This window comes from Myotis davidii, unplaced genomic scaffold (genome assembly GCF_000327345.1).
Source record: "Myotis davidii unplaced genomic scaffold, ASM32734v1 scaffold1565, whole genome shotgun sequence".
In the NCBI taxonomy this organism is placed as follows: Eukaryota; Metazoa; Chordata; class Mammalia; order Chiroptera; family Vespertilionidae; genus Myotis; species Myotis davidii.
In genome coordinates this window covers 184,615-197,952 of record NW_006295743.1, presented here as the reverse complement: position 1 = coordinate 197,952, position 13,338 = coordinate 184,615, and the positions used below count along the sequence as shown (strand labels likewise).

General features: G+C 40.9%; 1 protein-coding gene and 1 pseudogene across 2 annotated transcripts in view; one reads left to right on the top strand and one right to left on the bottom strand.

Moving 5' to 3' along the window:
* Window positions 1-13,338, top strand: part of LOC102766187 (UPF0061 protein ETA_18310) — a 49,722-nt gene that overhangs the window by 6,936 nt on the left and 29,448 nt on the right. For both annotated transcript variants that reach the window (XM_015568246.1, XM_015568245.1), the window contains 6 exons: window positions 4,187-4,251; window positions 4,328-4,384; window positions 4,480-4,578; window positions 7,757-7,824; window positions 11,533-11,620; window positions 13,006-13,075. In XM_015568246.1, coding sequence (XP_015423732.1) covers window positions 4,187-4,251; window positions 4,328-4,384; window positions 4,480-4,578; window positions 7,757-7,824; window positions 11,533-11,620; window positions 13,006-13,075 — 447 coding nt within the window. The remainder of the gene's footprint in view (window positions 1-4,186; window positions 4,252-4,327; window positions 4,385-4,479; window positions 4,579-7,756; window positions 7,825-11,532; window positions 11,621-13,005; window positions 13,076-13,338) is intronic.
* On the bottom strand, window positions 3,642-4,138 carry LOC102765898 (annotated as a pseudogene).

Below are 13,338 nucleotides of genomic sequence, written 5' to 3'. Positions count from 1 at the left end.
CCGCGCTGTGAAGCAATGCAAGCTGCTGTGGGTCCTTGGGCCTTCTTTTGGATGTTCTGGGTCTCTCTGACCCAGCTGCAGTTTGGTAGGTAATTTCAGATCTCAAAGGGCCAGGTCCTTCATATGCAAAAGCCTCTGTGCACAGGTTGGGTGGGGCAGGGTCTCGGGGAATCAACAGGGCGGAGCAAACAGCTATGGCTGATCCTCAACCCTGCCCTAAGAGGCCCCGGGTCTCAGTTTCCCACAGTAATCGCTGCAAGCACCTCTGAGAGAAAGCCGCCCTCGAGTTCCGCTAATGCCAGATAGTCCAGTTTCTCCCCATATGAGTCTGGGTCCCCAGAGACTCATCGGGAACTGGAGTTCAGAGCAGTCGGGAGCTTGTGTCTCCCTCCTGATTGAAAAAGACAACCGTGTCCTCAGTTGCCAGCCCTTTCCACGTGTGCCTCTGTACCTCTGCACTTTACTTCCGCACCTCCTCTGAGTCTCAATGTGCTTTTCTCTTTCCTTTTAGTTGTAGAATTTCCATTCAGCCAGGCTTACTGTGGTTCTGGATGATGTCTGTTTTGTCTTTTAGTTGTATTTTTGCAGTGGTTGTGCGAGGCAGCAATTTCAGGTGTTTATGCAGCCATCTTGGTTTCTCGAGCCTAAATTTCTTTAATGGAATTGAGAAAACTGGGCCAGCACAAGTATAGAATTTCTGTGAATTATTGCTACAGGACTCATTCAGTGAAGAGAGTTAGGCAAAGTCAGGTAGCACAGTTTGTCAATATAAAAGCCTTAGAAGGACAAATAGATTTTAACTTTGCTGAGATAGCTGTAGAGCAAAGTTTTAGAATTGCTGGAAATTATATCAGATTAATTGGGGATTTTATAGATGCTGAAGCAATTAGGAAGGTACCTTCTAGAAATGAAACAAGTTCAGGTATGGTCTCTAATAATTTTTTTTAAAAGAAGAAGGAGCCCAGCCAGTGTGGCTCAGTGGTTGAGAGTCAACCCATGAACTAGGAGGTCACAGTTCCATTTCCAGTCAAGACACATGCCTGGGTTGCAGGATCGATCCCCAGTGAGGGGCATGCAGGAGGCAGCTGATCAGTGATTCTCTCTCATTGATGTTTCTATCCCTGTCTCCTTCTCCCTTCCTCTCTCTGAAATCAATAAAAACACATTAAAAAAAGAAAGGAGAAGGAACACAGAACCAATTGTTGAAATTGCTGTGACTTTCCTTTAAGCTAAAGAAGATTAACTTAACACTGTTTTTCTTGGTGGCTGGCTTACTCAGGAATAGTTTTTAGGACAAATAGCAAAGTATAATAGAGTTGGAGTAAGAATTAAGTTAGGAAATATATGAAAAGTGCTTTCATGATAACTATTCTTATAATTAGTATCAAGCTCTCTTTGTTGTGGTAGTTAATTCCTTTCAGATTTTTTATTGCTTCCATTTTTCTACTACCTAAGAAGGAAAATTAACAGAGAAGCTAAGAAGCAAAGTGGCATGACCATTAGAATTGAAAAGGACTCAGTGGGTCATCTAGAACAAACATGAACCTCGGTGTCCTGATCAGTAATGTGCCAGGGTTGACCAAGATCATTGTAGCAGTTGTGAGAAGTGCCATGGGAAAGAAATCTGCTTAATTTTATTTGACTCACCCGTTTTCCAAACATATTTGACTGCAGGAGTCTGTGATTGCTTTGTTTTTAAGAAATAACTCTCAACATTTTGCTGAACTATGTTTCTGAGTTTAGAATCTTCTGGACTAGATGATCCTTACAGTTTTTCCCATGGGTTGAAAAGTCATTTCCATATAGGGTAAATTTATCAGCATTTATACCAGTACTCACATGTGCTGTTAAAGTACAAATGCAAACCTTAAGCCCTGCTGTGTTGTTAAGCTATACTTTTTTTGTATTGTTTTGGGTAGTAAATTAGACTATACTTTTATCAATTTCATATTTCTCCTCTTGCTACTCCTCCCTGATTTGAAATTATATTTGTTTATAAGTATGACTTTGCCATTTTGAACTTAAAGTCCAGTAAATGCTTTCTCACTTTTTAAAAAACATATTTTTATTGATTTTGAGAGAGAGAGAAGCATCAATGTGAGAATGAAGTATCAATCAGCTGCCTCTTGCATGCCCCCCACTGGGGATCAAGCCCGAAACCCTGGCATGTACCCTGACCTGGAATCAAACCCAGCAACTTTTCTATGCATGTGATGATGTCCAACCCACTGAGCTATGTCAGCCAGGGCAATGCTTTCTCTTTTATTAATGGAGAACTACCGTCCTGTTTCCCGATTTCACTCCCAGCTTTGGGTTCACCATTCTTTCTGCTTACCTTTCATGGTATGGGATATAGCGAACATATTGGCAACTTTAGAACTTTCCAGAATATGCTGAGAGCACCTCTCATACCTGTGCTTTTAGACATATTCCACAGCTAAAATTAATTAATGGTGGCCCAGTCCTAGTTAAGATAAAAAATTAAATTACTGGACACATTTTTCTTCTCGATTTCATGTTTTTCTTCCAGAACTGTAAATATTGTTTAAATATTCCACAGCTGTTTATATAACTCCTTTTAAATGCCAGGAGCTATGATGTTGAATAAGACTTGTCCCCTTTGCTCAAATTGCTAATACTTTGGGGGAAGGGATGGAAAACTAAACAAATTCCAATAACATTAAGTTGTGATATGGGTAAGTATAGGAGATATGGCAATTTATAGGACCTCCCTCCTAGTCCCAGAAATTTAGAAAAAGTTTTCTGGTGGCAGTAACTTCTATGTGGAGAATGGACTGACATCTGAATTAGCAATAATTGTTGGCAATAATAATTAGCATCTTTTGAACACTTGAAAATGTCGGACTTAGTACGTGGCATTTTGCATACACAGGAATGGGTAAAAGTTTACAATTGTATGTGAAACAGAGTTTATTCTTTTTTTGTTTTGTTTTTATTTATTTTTAAATTTTCTTTATTGATTAAGGTATTACATATGTGTCCTTATCCTCCCATTCTGCCCCCCCACAGAGTTTATTCTTGTATTATTATTTATTAATTGTTGTATTATTTTCCATACAAACAATTGTAAACCTACTTTTGCCCATCCCTGTATTAGTGATAATTCTTACAAGGATTATCCCATTTTACAGAAATGAAAGGTTAGTCTCAGTGAGATTAAGTAACAAACAAATTCCACAACTAGTGGCATAGCTAGGAGTTGAACAACCACGAACAAATTTTAGCAGAAGAGTTTGGAAACAGCTCATCATGCAAGTTCAAAAGCAATTTTTCAGGTACAAGTGTGTTCCTGATTTTATATTGCAAATGTACAGTATAGGAAATTTTTCTGCTAAGAAATTGTTCCTGGTTCATATTATGGAATTAAATAGATCAGGTCTATGTTTTCTACACCTAACAAATGTAAACTCAGCTCTAAGATGAAATGAAATTGATTATATGTCTTAAGTTTATATTTTTAAAATAAATTTCACTTATGTTTTACTGATTGAATTTTAGTTTCACTTTTATTAGAGTTGTTGACTATTGTAATCTCCAAAATGCAGTACCTCATTCTCAAAAATATTTTTTATTTAACAAAGTTTTATTTTTCAAAATGTACAGCCCGTGAGACCTATTGCTCATGCATCTTCTCCAGCAGCTGGGGCATCCCCACCTCTGGTGTTTCTGGTGTAAATTACCCGAGCTCTGTGCCTTGAGGCTGGTTTAATAAGTCCTTTACTAAGGAGCTCCTGAAGGGATGCCCTGGTCAAAGAGCCGTGACTCTTCAGTCTCTCAGAGACCACAGCTGGGGCAATAAGCTTGTCATTGGGAACTTCCTTACAGAGTTTGTCAAACAAGACCAGGTTATTGAGCTTGTCCCAAACTTTGCCTTTGGACCACCTCTTCTATTTGGCCTGCCCCACCCGCTTCACACGCCCCCCCACCCCCCCCGACTTCTTCACGTGGTCTTTGTCTTTCTTGGCTGACTTTCCAGCATCTTTCTTCTTCTTGTCGTCCTTGGGTGGCATTGCGAGACTCAGAGGGCAGGGCACCACTGCTGCCTCACCAAGATGTCGGCCCGAGAGCTCACTCTCAATTTTGATGAAATAGCCTTGGCTATAAAATTACTATAAAAGCTCATAGGGATTAATAAACATGACTGATTTTCCTTTTTCCCTTTTAGTTTGGAATATGGGCAGATCAGCTTGGGGATGGAAGAGCCCATCTTATTGGAACTTACATGAACAGGTACCACATGTTTTCTTGAATAGATTTTCTGCTAAATATTTACATGAATTTTCTAATACTTACATATTTTTTGAAGGCTGGGTGAAAAATGGGAACTTCAATTAAAAGGCTCAGGAAAGACCCCATACTCCCGGTACAGTTTTTTCATTTGTTTGGTTTTTTTAATTTAACTAAATTAAAATGATGTTGTCTTTATCATTGAAAATCTTTTAATCTTATTTCCTGTAGAAATGGTGATGGCAGAGCTGTACTTCGCTCCTCAGTGAGAGAATTTTTGTGTAGTGAGGCTATGTACTATCTTGGAATCCCAACCAGCAGAGCTGCAAGGTAACTCCTCTTTCCTTGGAGCTAACTTTCAGGACTGGATTATGTTATGTCCAGAAACAGTAAATTGAGCAGATAAGTTTCTGCTTATAGTTTCTTAAAGTTTTAGGTGTTGTTATTTTTTTGTTAATCCTCACTCGAGGATATTTTCCCCATGGATTTTTAGAGAGGGGGGAAAGGAAGGAGGGAGGGGAGAGAAAGAGAGAGAAAAAAAAGCAGAGAAACATCGATGTGAGAGAGACACGTGCCTCCTGAACGTGCCCTGATGGGGTGGGGATCAAACCTGAAACCTAGGTACATTTCCTTGACTCAAAATCAAACCCTAGACCAGGGGTGGGCAACCTTTTTGTGAGTGCGTGCCAAAACCAGCAAAATCTCTGACTCAAAATTCTTCTGCGTGCCAACCCTATTTTTTTGAGAACATGTTATGCCTACTTGATATCTCTTAAGGTGTACATATGTGAAGAACCTTGAAGAAATAATAATATTCATTCAAGCGACAAAAACACAGTATATGATGATGGAAAATACATTTATTTTTTAATGTATACATGTACACTGATAGTCCAACAGAAAACTTTATGACTCTGTTTGATATTATCAGAGGGACTTTTGCTGCTGCATCACTGATGACAGAGATTTTACATCAGGTTTATATTTTGTGACCTTCAGAGATATGCACTAACTACTACTTTCATCCGTCAGGCTACTCCTATTATGAGACATAACAAAATTCATCACTGAGGGTTTCGCTTGCCAGCAAAAGTTACTGTCGTGCCATGTTTGGCACAAGTGCCAGCGGTTGCCCATCCCTGCCCTAGACTCTTCGGTGTGTGGGCTGAGAAACACCAGCCAGGGCAGTTTTAGGTGCTTCTTGGTTTGTTTGTTTGTTGTTAATCCTCACCTGAGGATATTTTTTTCCCATTGATTTCTTTTCAATTTATGTATTTTATTTATTTATTTATTTATATTTAAAATCTTTATTGTTGAAGGTATTACATAGGTCCTCCTTATTCCCTCATTAATCTCTTCCAGCCTGCTCCCATCCCTGCCCCCCGAGACCTCACCACCCCCTTGTCTGTGTCCCCCGGTTATGCATATATGCATACAAGTTCATTGGTTGATCTCTTCCCACCGACCCTCCTCTTCCTTCCCTCTGAGGTTCAACAGTTTTGTTCATGCTTCTATGTCTCTGGGGCTATTTTTGATCATTAGTTTATTTGATTCATTAGAGTTCACATATGAGTGAGATCATGTGATACTTATCTTTCTCTGACTGGCTTATTTTGGTTAGCATAATACTCTCCAGGTCCATCCATGCTGTTGCAAATGGTAAGATTTCTTTCTTTTTTATTGCCGCATAGTATTCCATGGTGTAAATGTACCACAGCTTTTTTTTTTTTTAACCACAGCTTTTAAAAAAATATATATTTTTATTGATTTCAGAGAGGAAGGTAGAGAGATAGAGAGAAACATCAATGATGAGAGAGAATCATTGATTGGCTGCCTCCTGCACACCCCCTACTGGGGATCAAGCCCACAACCCGGGTATGTGCCCTTGACCCGAATCAAACCTGGGATCCTTCAATCTGCAGTCCAATGCTCTATCCCCTGAGCCAAACCAGCTAGGGCATACCACAGCTTTTTTTTTTTAATGCTTTCTCTGCATCTGTTGGTATTATCATATGATTTTTATTCTTCATTTTATTTTTATACCACAGCTTTTTAATCCACTCATCTACTGATGGGCACTTAGGCTATTTCTAAATCTTAGCTATTGTAAATTGCACTGCGATGAACCTAGGAATGCATATATTCTTTTTGATGAGTGTTTTGGGTTTCCTAGGGTACAATCCTAGAAGTGGGATTACTGGGTCAAATGGGAGTTCCATTTTTAATTTTTTGAGGAAACTCCATTCTGTTTTACATAATGGCTGCATCAGTCTGCATTGCCAGCAGTGTACTAGGGTTCCCTTTTCTCTGCAACCTCACCAATATTTGTTGTTTGTTGATTTGTTGATGCTAGTCATTCTGACTGGTGTGAGGTGATATCTCATTGTCTTTTTGATTTGTATCTCTCAGATGATTAGTGACTTTGAGCATTTTTTCATATGTCTCTTGGCTTTCTGTATGTCCACTTTGGCTAAGAGTCTATTTAGGTCCTTTGCCCATTTTTTAATTGGATTGTTTGTCTTCCTTCTGTTAAGTTGTTTGAGTTCCCTATATATTTTGGAGATTAACCTCTTATCCGATGTATCATTGGCAGATATGTTCTCCCATGTAGTGGGTTTTCTTGTTGTTTTGTTGATGGTTCCTTATGCAGTGCAGATGCTTTTTATTTTGATGTAGTCCCATTTGTTTATTTTCTCCTTAGTTTCCATTGTCCTAGCACCGTGGTTGGCAAACTGCAGCTCGTGAGCCACATGCGGCTCTTTGGCCCCTTGAGGGTGGATCTTCCACAAAATACCGCCACACTCAAGGGGCCAAAAGAGCCGCATGTGGCTTATGAGCTGCAGTTTGCCAAGCCGCAAGTTTGCCGACCACTGTCCTAGGAGATGTATCAGTAAACATATTGCTATGAGAGATGTCTGAGATTTTGGTGCCTATGGTTTCTTCTAGGACTTTTATGGTTTCATGACTTACATTTAAGTCCTTTATCCATTTTGAGTTTATTTTTGTGTATGGTGTAAGTTGGTGGTCTAGTTTCATTTTTTTTGCATATACCTGTCCAATTTTCCCAGTACCATTTATTGAAGAAACTGTCTTGACTCAATTGTGTGCTCTTGCCTCCTTTGTCAAATATTAATTGAGCATAGTGGTTTGGGTAAATTTCTGGGTTCTCTTTTCTGTTCCATTGATTTATCTGCCTGTTCTTGTGCCAGTATCCATTGATTTTTAGAGAGAGTGGGAGGGAGGGGGAGAGAAAGAGAGAGAGAAACATAGATGTGAGAGAGACACATCGCCTAGTTGCCTCCTGCATGTGCCCTGACCAGGGCCGGGGATTGAGCCATTGAGCTTGCAACTGAGGTATGTGCCCTTGTCCACAATAGAACCTGTAGCCCTTCAGTCTATGACTGATGCTCTAACCATTGAGCAGAACCAGCTAGAGCTTTAGGTGCTTCTTGATAGCTTGCTTGCAGTTAAAGTGTAACTTTAATTGTTTGATTCTCTTATGTTCCAGTATAGTTGTAAGTGATGATGAAGTATGGAGAGATCAGTTCTACAATGGGAACATTGTGAAAGAACGAGGTAATACCAGTTTTTAGATTACTTGTATAAAATTCGACTAAGTTTTTTTTATTGACTTTTTTGGGTGACATTGATTAATAAAATTGTATAGGTTTCAGGTGTACAGTTCTATAATACATCATCTGTATGTTGTATTGTGTGTTCAGTACCCAAAGTCAAGTCTCCTTCCATCACTATTTATCCTCTCTTTACCCTTTTCTACCTTCCCCACCCCTTTACCCCCTGTTGTCTGTGTCTATGAGTTTTGTTTTTTTCTTAATCCTTTCACCTTTTTAGCCCCACAACCTCCGTTCCCTCTCACAGCTGTCAGTCTGTTTTCTATCTGTTTCTATTTTGTTTGTTAGTTTATCTTGTTCATTAGATTCCACATATAAGTGAAATCATATGATATTTATCTTTCTCTGACTGGCTTATTTCACTTGACATAATACTCTCCAGGTCCATCCATGGTGTCGCAAAGGGTAAGATTTCATTCTTTTATACAGTCGAGTAGTATTCCATATGTAAATGTACCACAGCTTTTTTATCCACTCATCTACTGATTGTGCTTGGGTTGCTTCCAGATCTTGGCTATTGTAAATTGCACTGCAGTGAACATAGGGGTGCAAGACTAAGTTCTTTAAAAACAATAGATATTGGACATCTTTTCAGTCTTCTTAAAGAATGACCCGTGGTTCTTCCAGATATTTCAGCATTATCTTACCTAATAATAGACAAACATGCAAATTGACCATACCTTAAGCCATGCCGACCAGCCAAATCAGAACGACTATATGCAAATTAACCTAACCAAGATGACGGCCAACAGCCACGGAGCTGTAGCAAGCAGGAGGCTTAGTTGCCCCAATGATGGAGGAAGCCAAGCTTCCCGGCTAGCTGCTGCCTCCTCTCAAGGCAACAAAATTTCAATTATAGAAGGTAAATAAACCTCAGATACCTGCTTCCAGCCGCCATGTCCACGGAGCTAGAGCAAGCAAGAGGCTTGGTTGCCCCAATGATGGAGGAAGCCAAGCTTCCTGGCCAGCTGCTGCCTCCTCTCAAGACAACAAAGTTTCAATTATAGAAGGTAAATAAACCTCAGATACCTGCTTCCAGCTGCCATGTCCACAATTATAGAGCAAGCAGGAGGCTTGGTTGCCCCAATGATGGAGGAAGCCAAGCTTCCTGGCCAGCTGCTGCCTCCTCTCAAGACAACAAAGTTTCAATTATAGAAGGTAAATAAACCCCAGACACCTGCTTCTAGTCGCCATGGCCACAGAGCTGGAGCGAATAAAAACAACAAAAAAAGGAAAGGCTGGGAGCTTGGGTCTCCGCGGGGCTTGGTCAGTCTGAAAACAGCCATCAGCCCCTCACCCAGGCTGGCCAGGCACCCCAGCGGGACCCCACCCTGATCCAGGACACCCTTCAGGTCAAACCAGCCAGCCCCCACCCGTGCACCAGGCCTCTATCCTATATAATAAAAGGGTAATATGCAAACTGACCTTAACAACAGAATGACTGGGAATGACTGGTCACTATGACACACTCTGACCACCAGGGGGAAGATGCTCAATGCAGGAGCTGTCCCCTGGTGATCAGTGCGCTCCCACAGGGGGAGCTCTGCTCAGCCATAAGCCAGGCTGATGGCTGCCAGCACAGTGGTGATGGTGGGAGCCTCTCCCACCTCCTCAGCAGCACTAAGGATGTCTGACTGCAGCTTAGGTCTGCTCCCCGCTGGCAAGTGGACATCCCCTGAGGGCTGCCGGGCTGCCAGAGGGATGTCTGACTGCCAGCTTAGGCCCAATCCCCCAGCGAGTGGGCCTAAGCCAGCAGGTGGACATCCTCTAAGGGGTCCCAGACTGAAAAAGGGCATAGGCTGGGCTGAGGGACCCCCCTGAGTGCACAAATTTTGTGCACCGGGCCTCTAGTGATATTATAATAGCATTTCCTTTCCCACATTCTTACATCACTAATCCATCCATTTCAAACAGCAAACATCTGGGAAGTGAACAAAAAATGTTTATGGACAGTTGACAAAATGTTACAAAGCTAGTACATGAAAGTTCACACACTTTCCTTCTAGGGTGTCCAGGAATAGTGAATATATATCATAGTCCTTAGTCTCCATAGAGAAAAGACTTAGATACATGGAACAGATGGACAATAAAAGATCTGAAGTCAGTAACAGGGGGAACATTTTAGCTTTATGGAGGAAGTGGGAATTATCTTTTAAAATATATTTTTTAAATTTATTAATTTTTAGAGAGAGAGAAACATTGATTTGTTGTTCTACTTATTTATGCACCCATTGGTTGATTCTTGTATGTACCCTGACTGGAGATCAAAACCGCAACCTTGGTGTATCAGATGATGCTCTAACCAACTGAGCTACCCGCCCAGGGTTGGGAATTGATCTTGAGTATAAATTAGGAAAGATTTCAGGGTGGGGTGAAGAGGATGTGAGGTAGGTAGAGCAGGGGAGACCAGCACAAAGGCCCAGAGGTAGCAGGAAGTCTATTGAAGAACTGCACCAACAAAGCAGGAGCCCCTTGGATAGACTTCACCCTGATATCTAAACACATGTAAGTACAGCATTTCCTAAAAGCAAGAAACATGAATTCTATTTATTAATTGTGTTACTAACGTCTATAATCAAAACAGAAGGCAGTTATACAGAATTACAAACAAGCCCAAATACAAAATGCATAGATTCACTTTATTTCTTCAGTGTATTCATAGTTAGAACATATGCAAACATTTATTTATTGAAGTTAACTTTCAGTTAGTTACACAGATGAAAAGAACTTGCAGGGACTATGCCATAGAAATCTATACTTATAATAGGATAATATGCAAATTGGTCGGGAAGCTGTCACTTAACGACCGATCAGCAGGCTGCGTCCCCACCCCCTGCACTTGCCTGGAGACATGAGGCTCACATCCCCGACCCCGGCAACAGCCCCTGGATGTGAGGCTCATGTCCCTGACCCCGGCAATAGCCCCGGGATGTGAAGCTCATGTCCCAGTCGCCTGCACTGGCCTGGGGGCTTGAGGCTTTTGTCCCCGACCCTGACAACGGGTCCCAGGATGTGAGGCTCGCGTCCCCATCCCCCCTGTGCCGGCCCAGGGATGTGAGGCTTGTGTCCCTGCACCCTCTAATTAATTCCCTCTTAATGTGCATGAATTTCATGCACTGGGCCACTAGTAACTCAATAATTCACTAAATCACAATTGAGGAGATAGTGGGATTTTGATGTTTGGAACCTAATGACTTAACTGAGCAGTCTTTAGCTAGGTCAGAGCCTTGGTATTTCTGAAAGTGTTGTGGCTCCTAACATTCTAACTGATTCAGGCTTAAAGAAATATAGAAAAAAATCCTTCATCCTTCTGAGGGTATAAGTTAGTTGTTTTTCCAATACAGATACTGAATTCTTTTTTATTAAAATAATTTTATTTTTTAAGAAAGCATTTAGATCAGCGGTTCTCAACCTGTGGGTCACGACCATCGGAAAACACATATAGCATATCAGATATTTACATTATGATTCATAACAGTAGCAAAATTACAGTTATGAAGTAGCAACGAAAATAATTTTATGGTTGGGGGTCACCACAACTTGAGGAACTGTATTAAAGGGTCCCGGCCTTAGGAAGATTGAGAACCACTGATTTAGATGATGTTTGCATAGTTTGAAATAGTTTATGCTGAAATAAATGTTTCTTTTGCAGGTGCAGTAGTGCTTCGCGTTGCAAAATCATGGTTTAGAATCGGATCATTAGAAATTTTGGCTCATTATGGTGAACTGGATTTACTAAGGTTAGAAAATGACATTTTTTAAGAGGTAGAAGACAATTGAAAAATGCTTATTTATGTCTTGGGAAGTTAATTTGTGTGTGTGGGTTGGGGGAATGGGGGGGAGAGAAAAGCAAGCAAGAATTTATTGACTGCAGCAAAAATATACTTAGAACAATGAAAGAAGGAAGGGCACAGAAGAAGCAACAGGAGAGCCTAGGATGGGCTGCTTTAGCTCACGGGGAAGTCAGAGAAAAGGGGGCCTTGGAGACAGGTTCAGGGGGTTAGCCCAGATGGAGCTGCTGCTGTCCATTGCTCCCCTGATTGCAAGTCTCATGGGGTCCCTTGGAGGTGAGGGGATACGTGCCTTTGAGGAAAGGAGACGGGGGAGGGAATGGCATGGGCATGCTCCCTGGAGGGAGAGCACCAAGTTAAATATTTTTGGTTTAAATCAATAAATAAGTATACTTTATTTATTTATTTATTTATTTATTTAATCCTCATTGAAGGATATGTTTTTATTGATTTTAAAGGGGACGGGGAGAGAGAGAGAGAGAGAGAAACATCAGTTGGCTGCCTTCAGTGTGCTCCCCGACTGGGGATCAAACCTGAAACCCAGGTATGTGGCCTGACCGGGAATTGAACCAGTAGCCCTTTGGTGCATGGGACAGTACTCAACCAACTGAGCCACTCTGGCGGGGCTGTTCTGTTGTTTTATACTTCGTATATATTTTCATTATTGCATTCATTGTGCTGTAATGTCATTATTTTTTATATGTTATCCTCTAATCAACTATATGCTTTTTGAGGGCTGGGTCTGAGTCTTATCCTTCTTCTTCCTGTCACTTGCACAGGGCTTGTAGATATTCCATGGATGTTTATTGAGTTAATCTGAATTTGTAACATAGTAAGATGGAATCTAATATGATGTTAGAAACATAGTTCCAGTTTTGATTAATATTGAGGAAATATTTCTCTATTGCTGTTTTGGGGGTACAGTCTTAATTTAATTTTTAAAAATTTTAAGTGTGAGCCCTAGCTGGTTTGGCTCAGTGGGTAGAGTGTCGGCCTACAGACCAAAGGCTCCCGGGTTCCATTCCAGTGAAGGGCATGTACCTTGGTTACAGGCTCCTCCCTGGCCTGGACCCTGGACCCTCATGCAGGAAGCTACCAATCAATGTGTTTCTCTCAAATCGATGTTTCTCTCTGTCTTTCTCTCTCTCTTCTATTCTCCCTTAAAATCAATGGAAAAATATCCTCAGATGAGGATTAACAAAAAAATTTAAAGTAAAATAAAATTTTAAGTGTGGAATCTAATGAATTAATGAATTGCAAGGGTGGATTTAGGTGATTGAATATTCAATACTGTATTCTGAGGAACACTGATGCTATCTCCTTTTAATTTCCAGGACATTATTAGATTTCATCATACAGGAACATTTCCCCTCAGTAGATATCAAAGAACCTAATAGATATGTGGTAAGTTTTTTTTATTTTTTTAAATATATTTTTTTCTTGATTTGAGAGAAGAAGGAAGAGGAAAAGAGAGATAGAAGCATCAATGAGGAGAGAATCATTGATCGGCTATCTCCTGCACATCCCCCACTGGGGATCGAGGCCACAACCTAGGCATGTGCCCTGACCAGGAATCAAACTGTGACCTCTTGGTTCATCGGTCAATGCTCGACCACTGAGCAGCACTGTCTGGGCTGGGGTACATTTTTAAAGAGAAAAAGCAATAC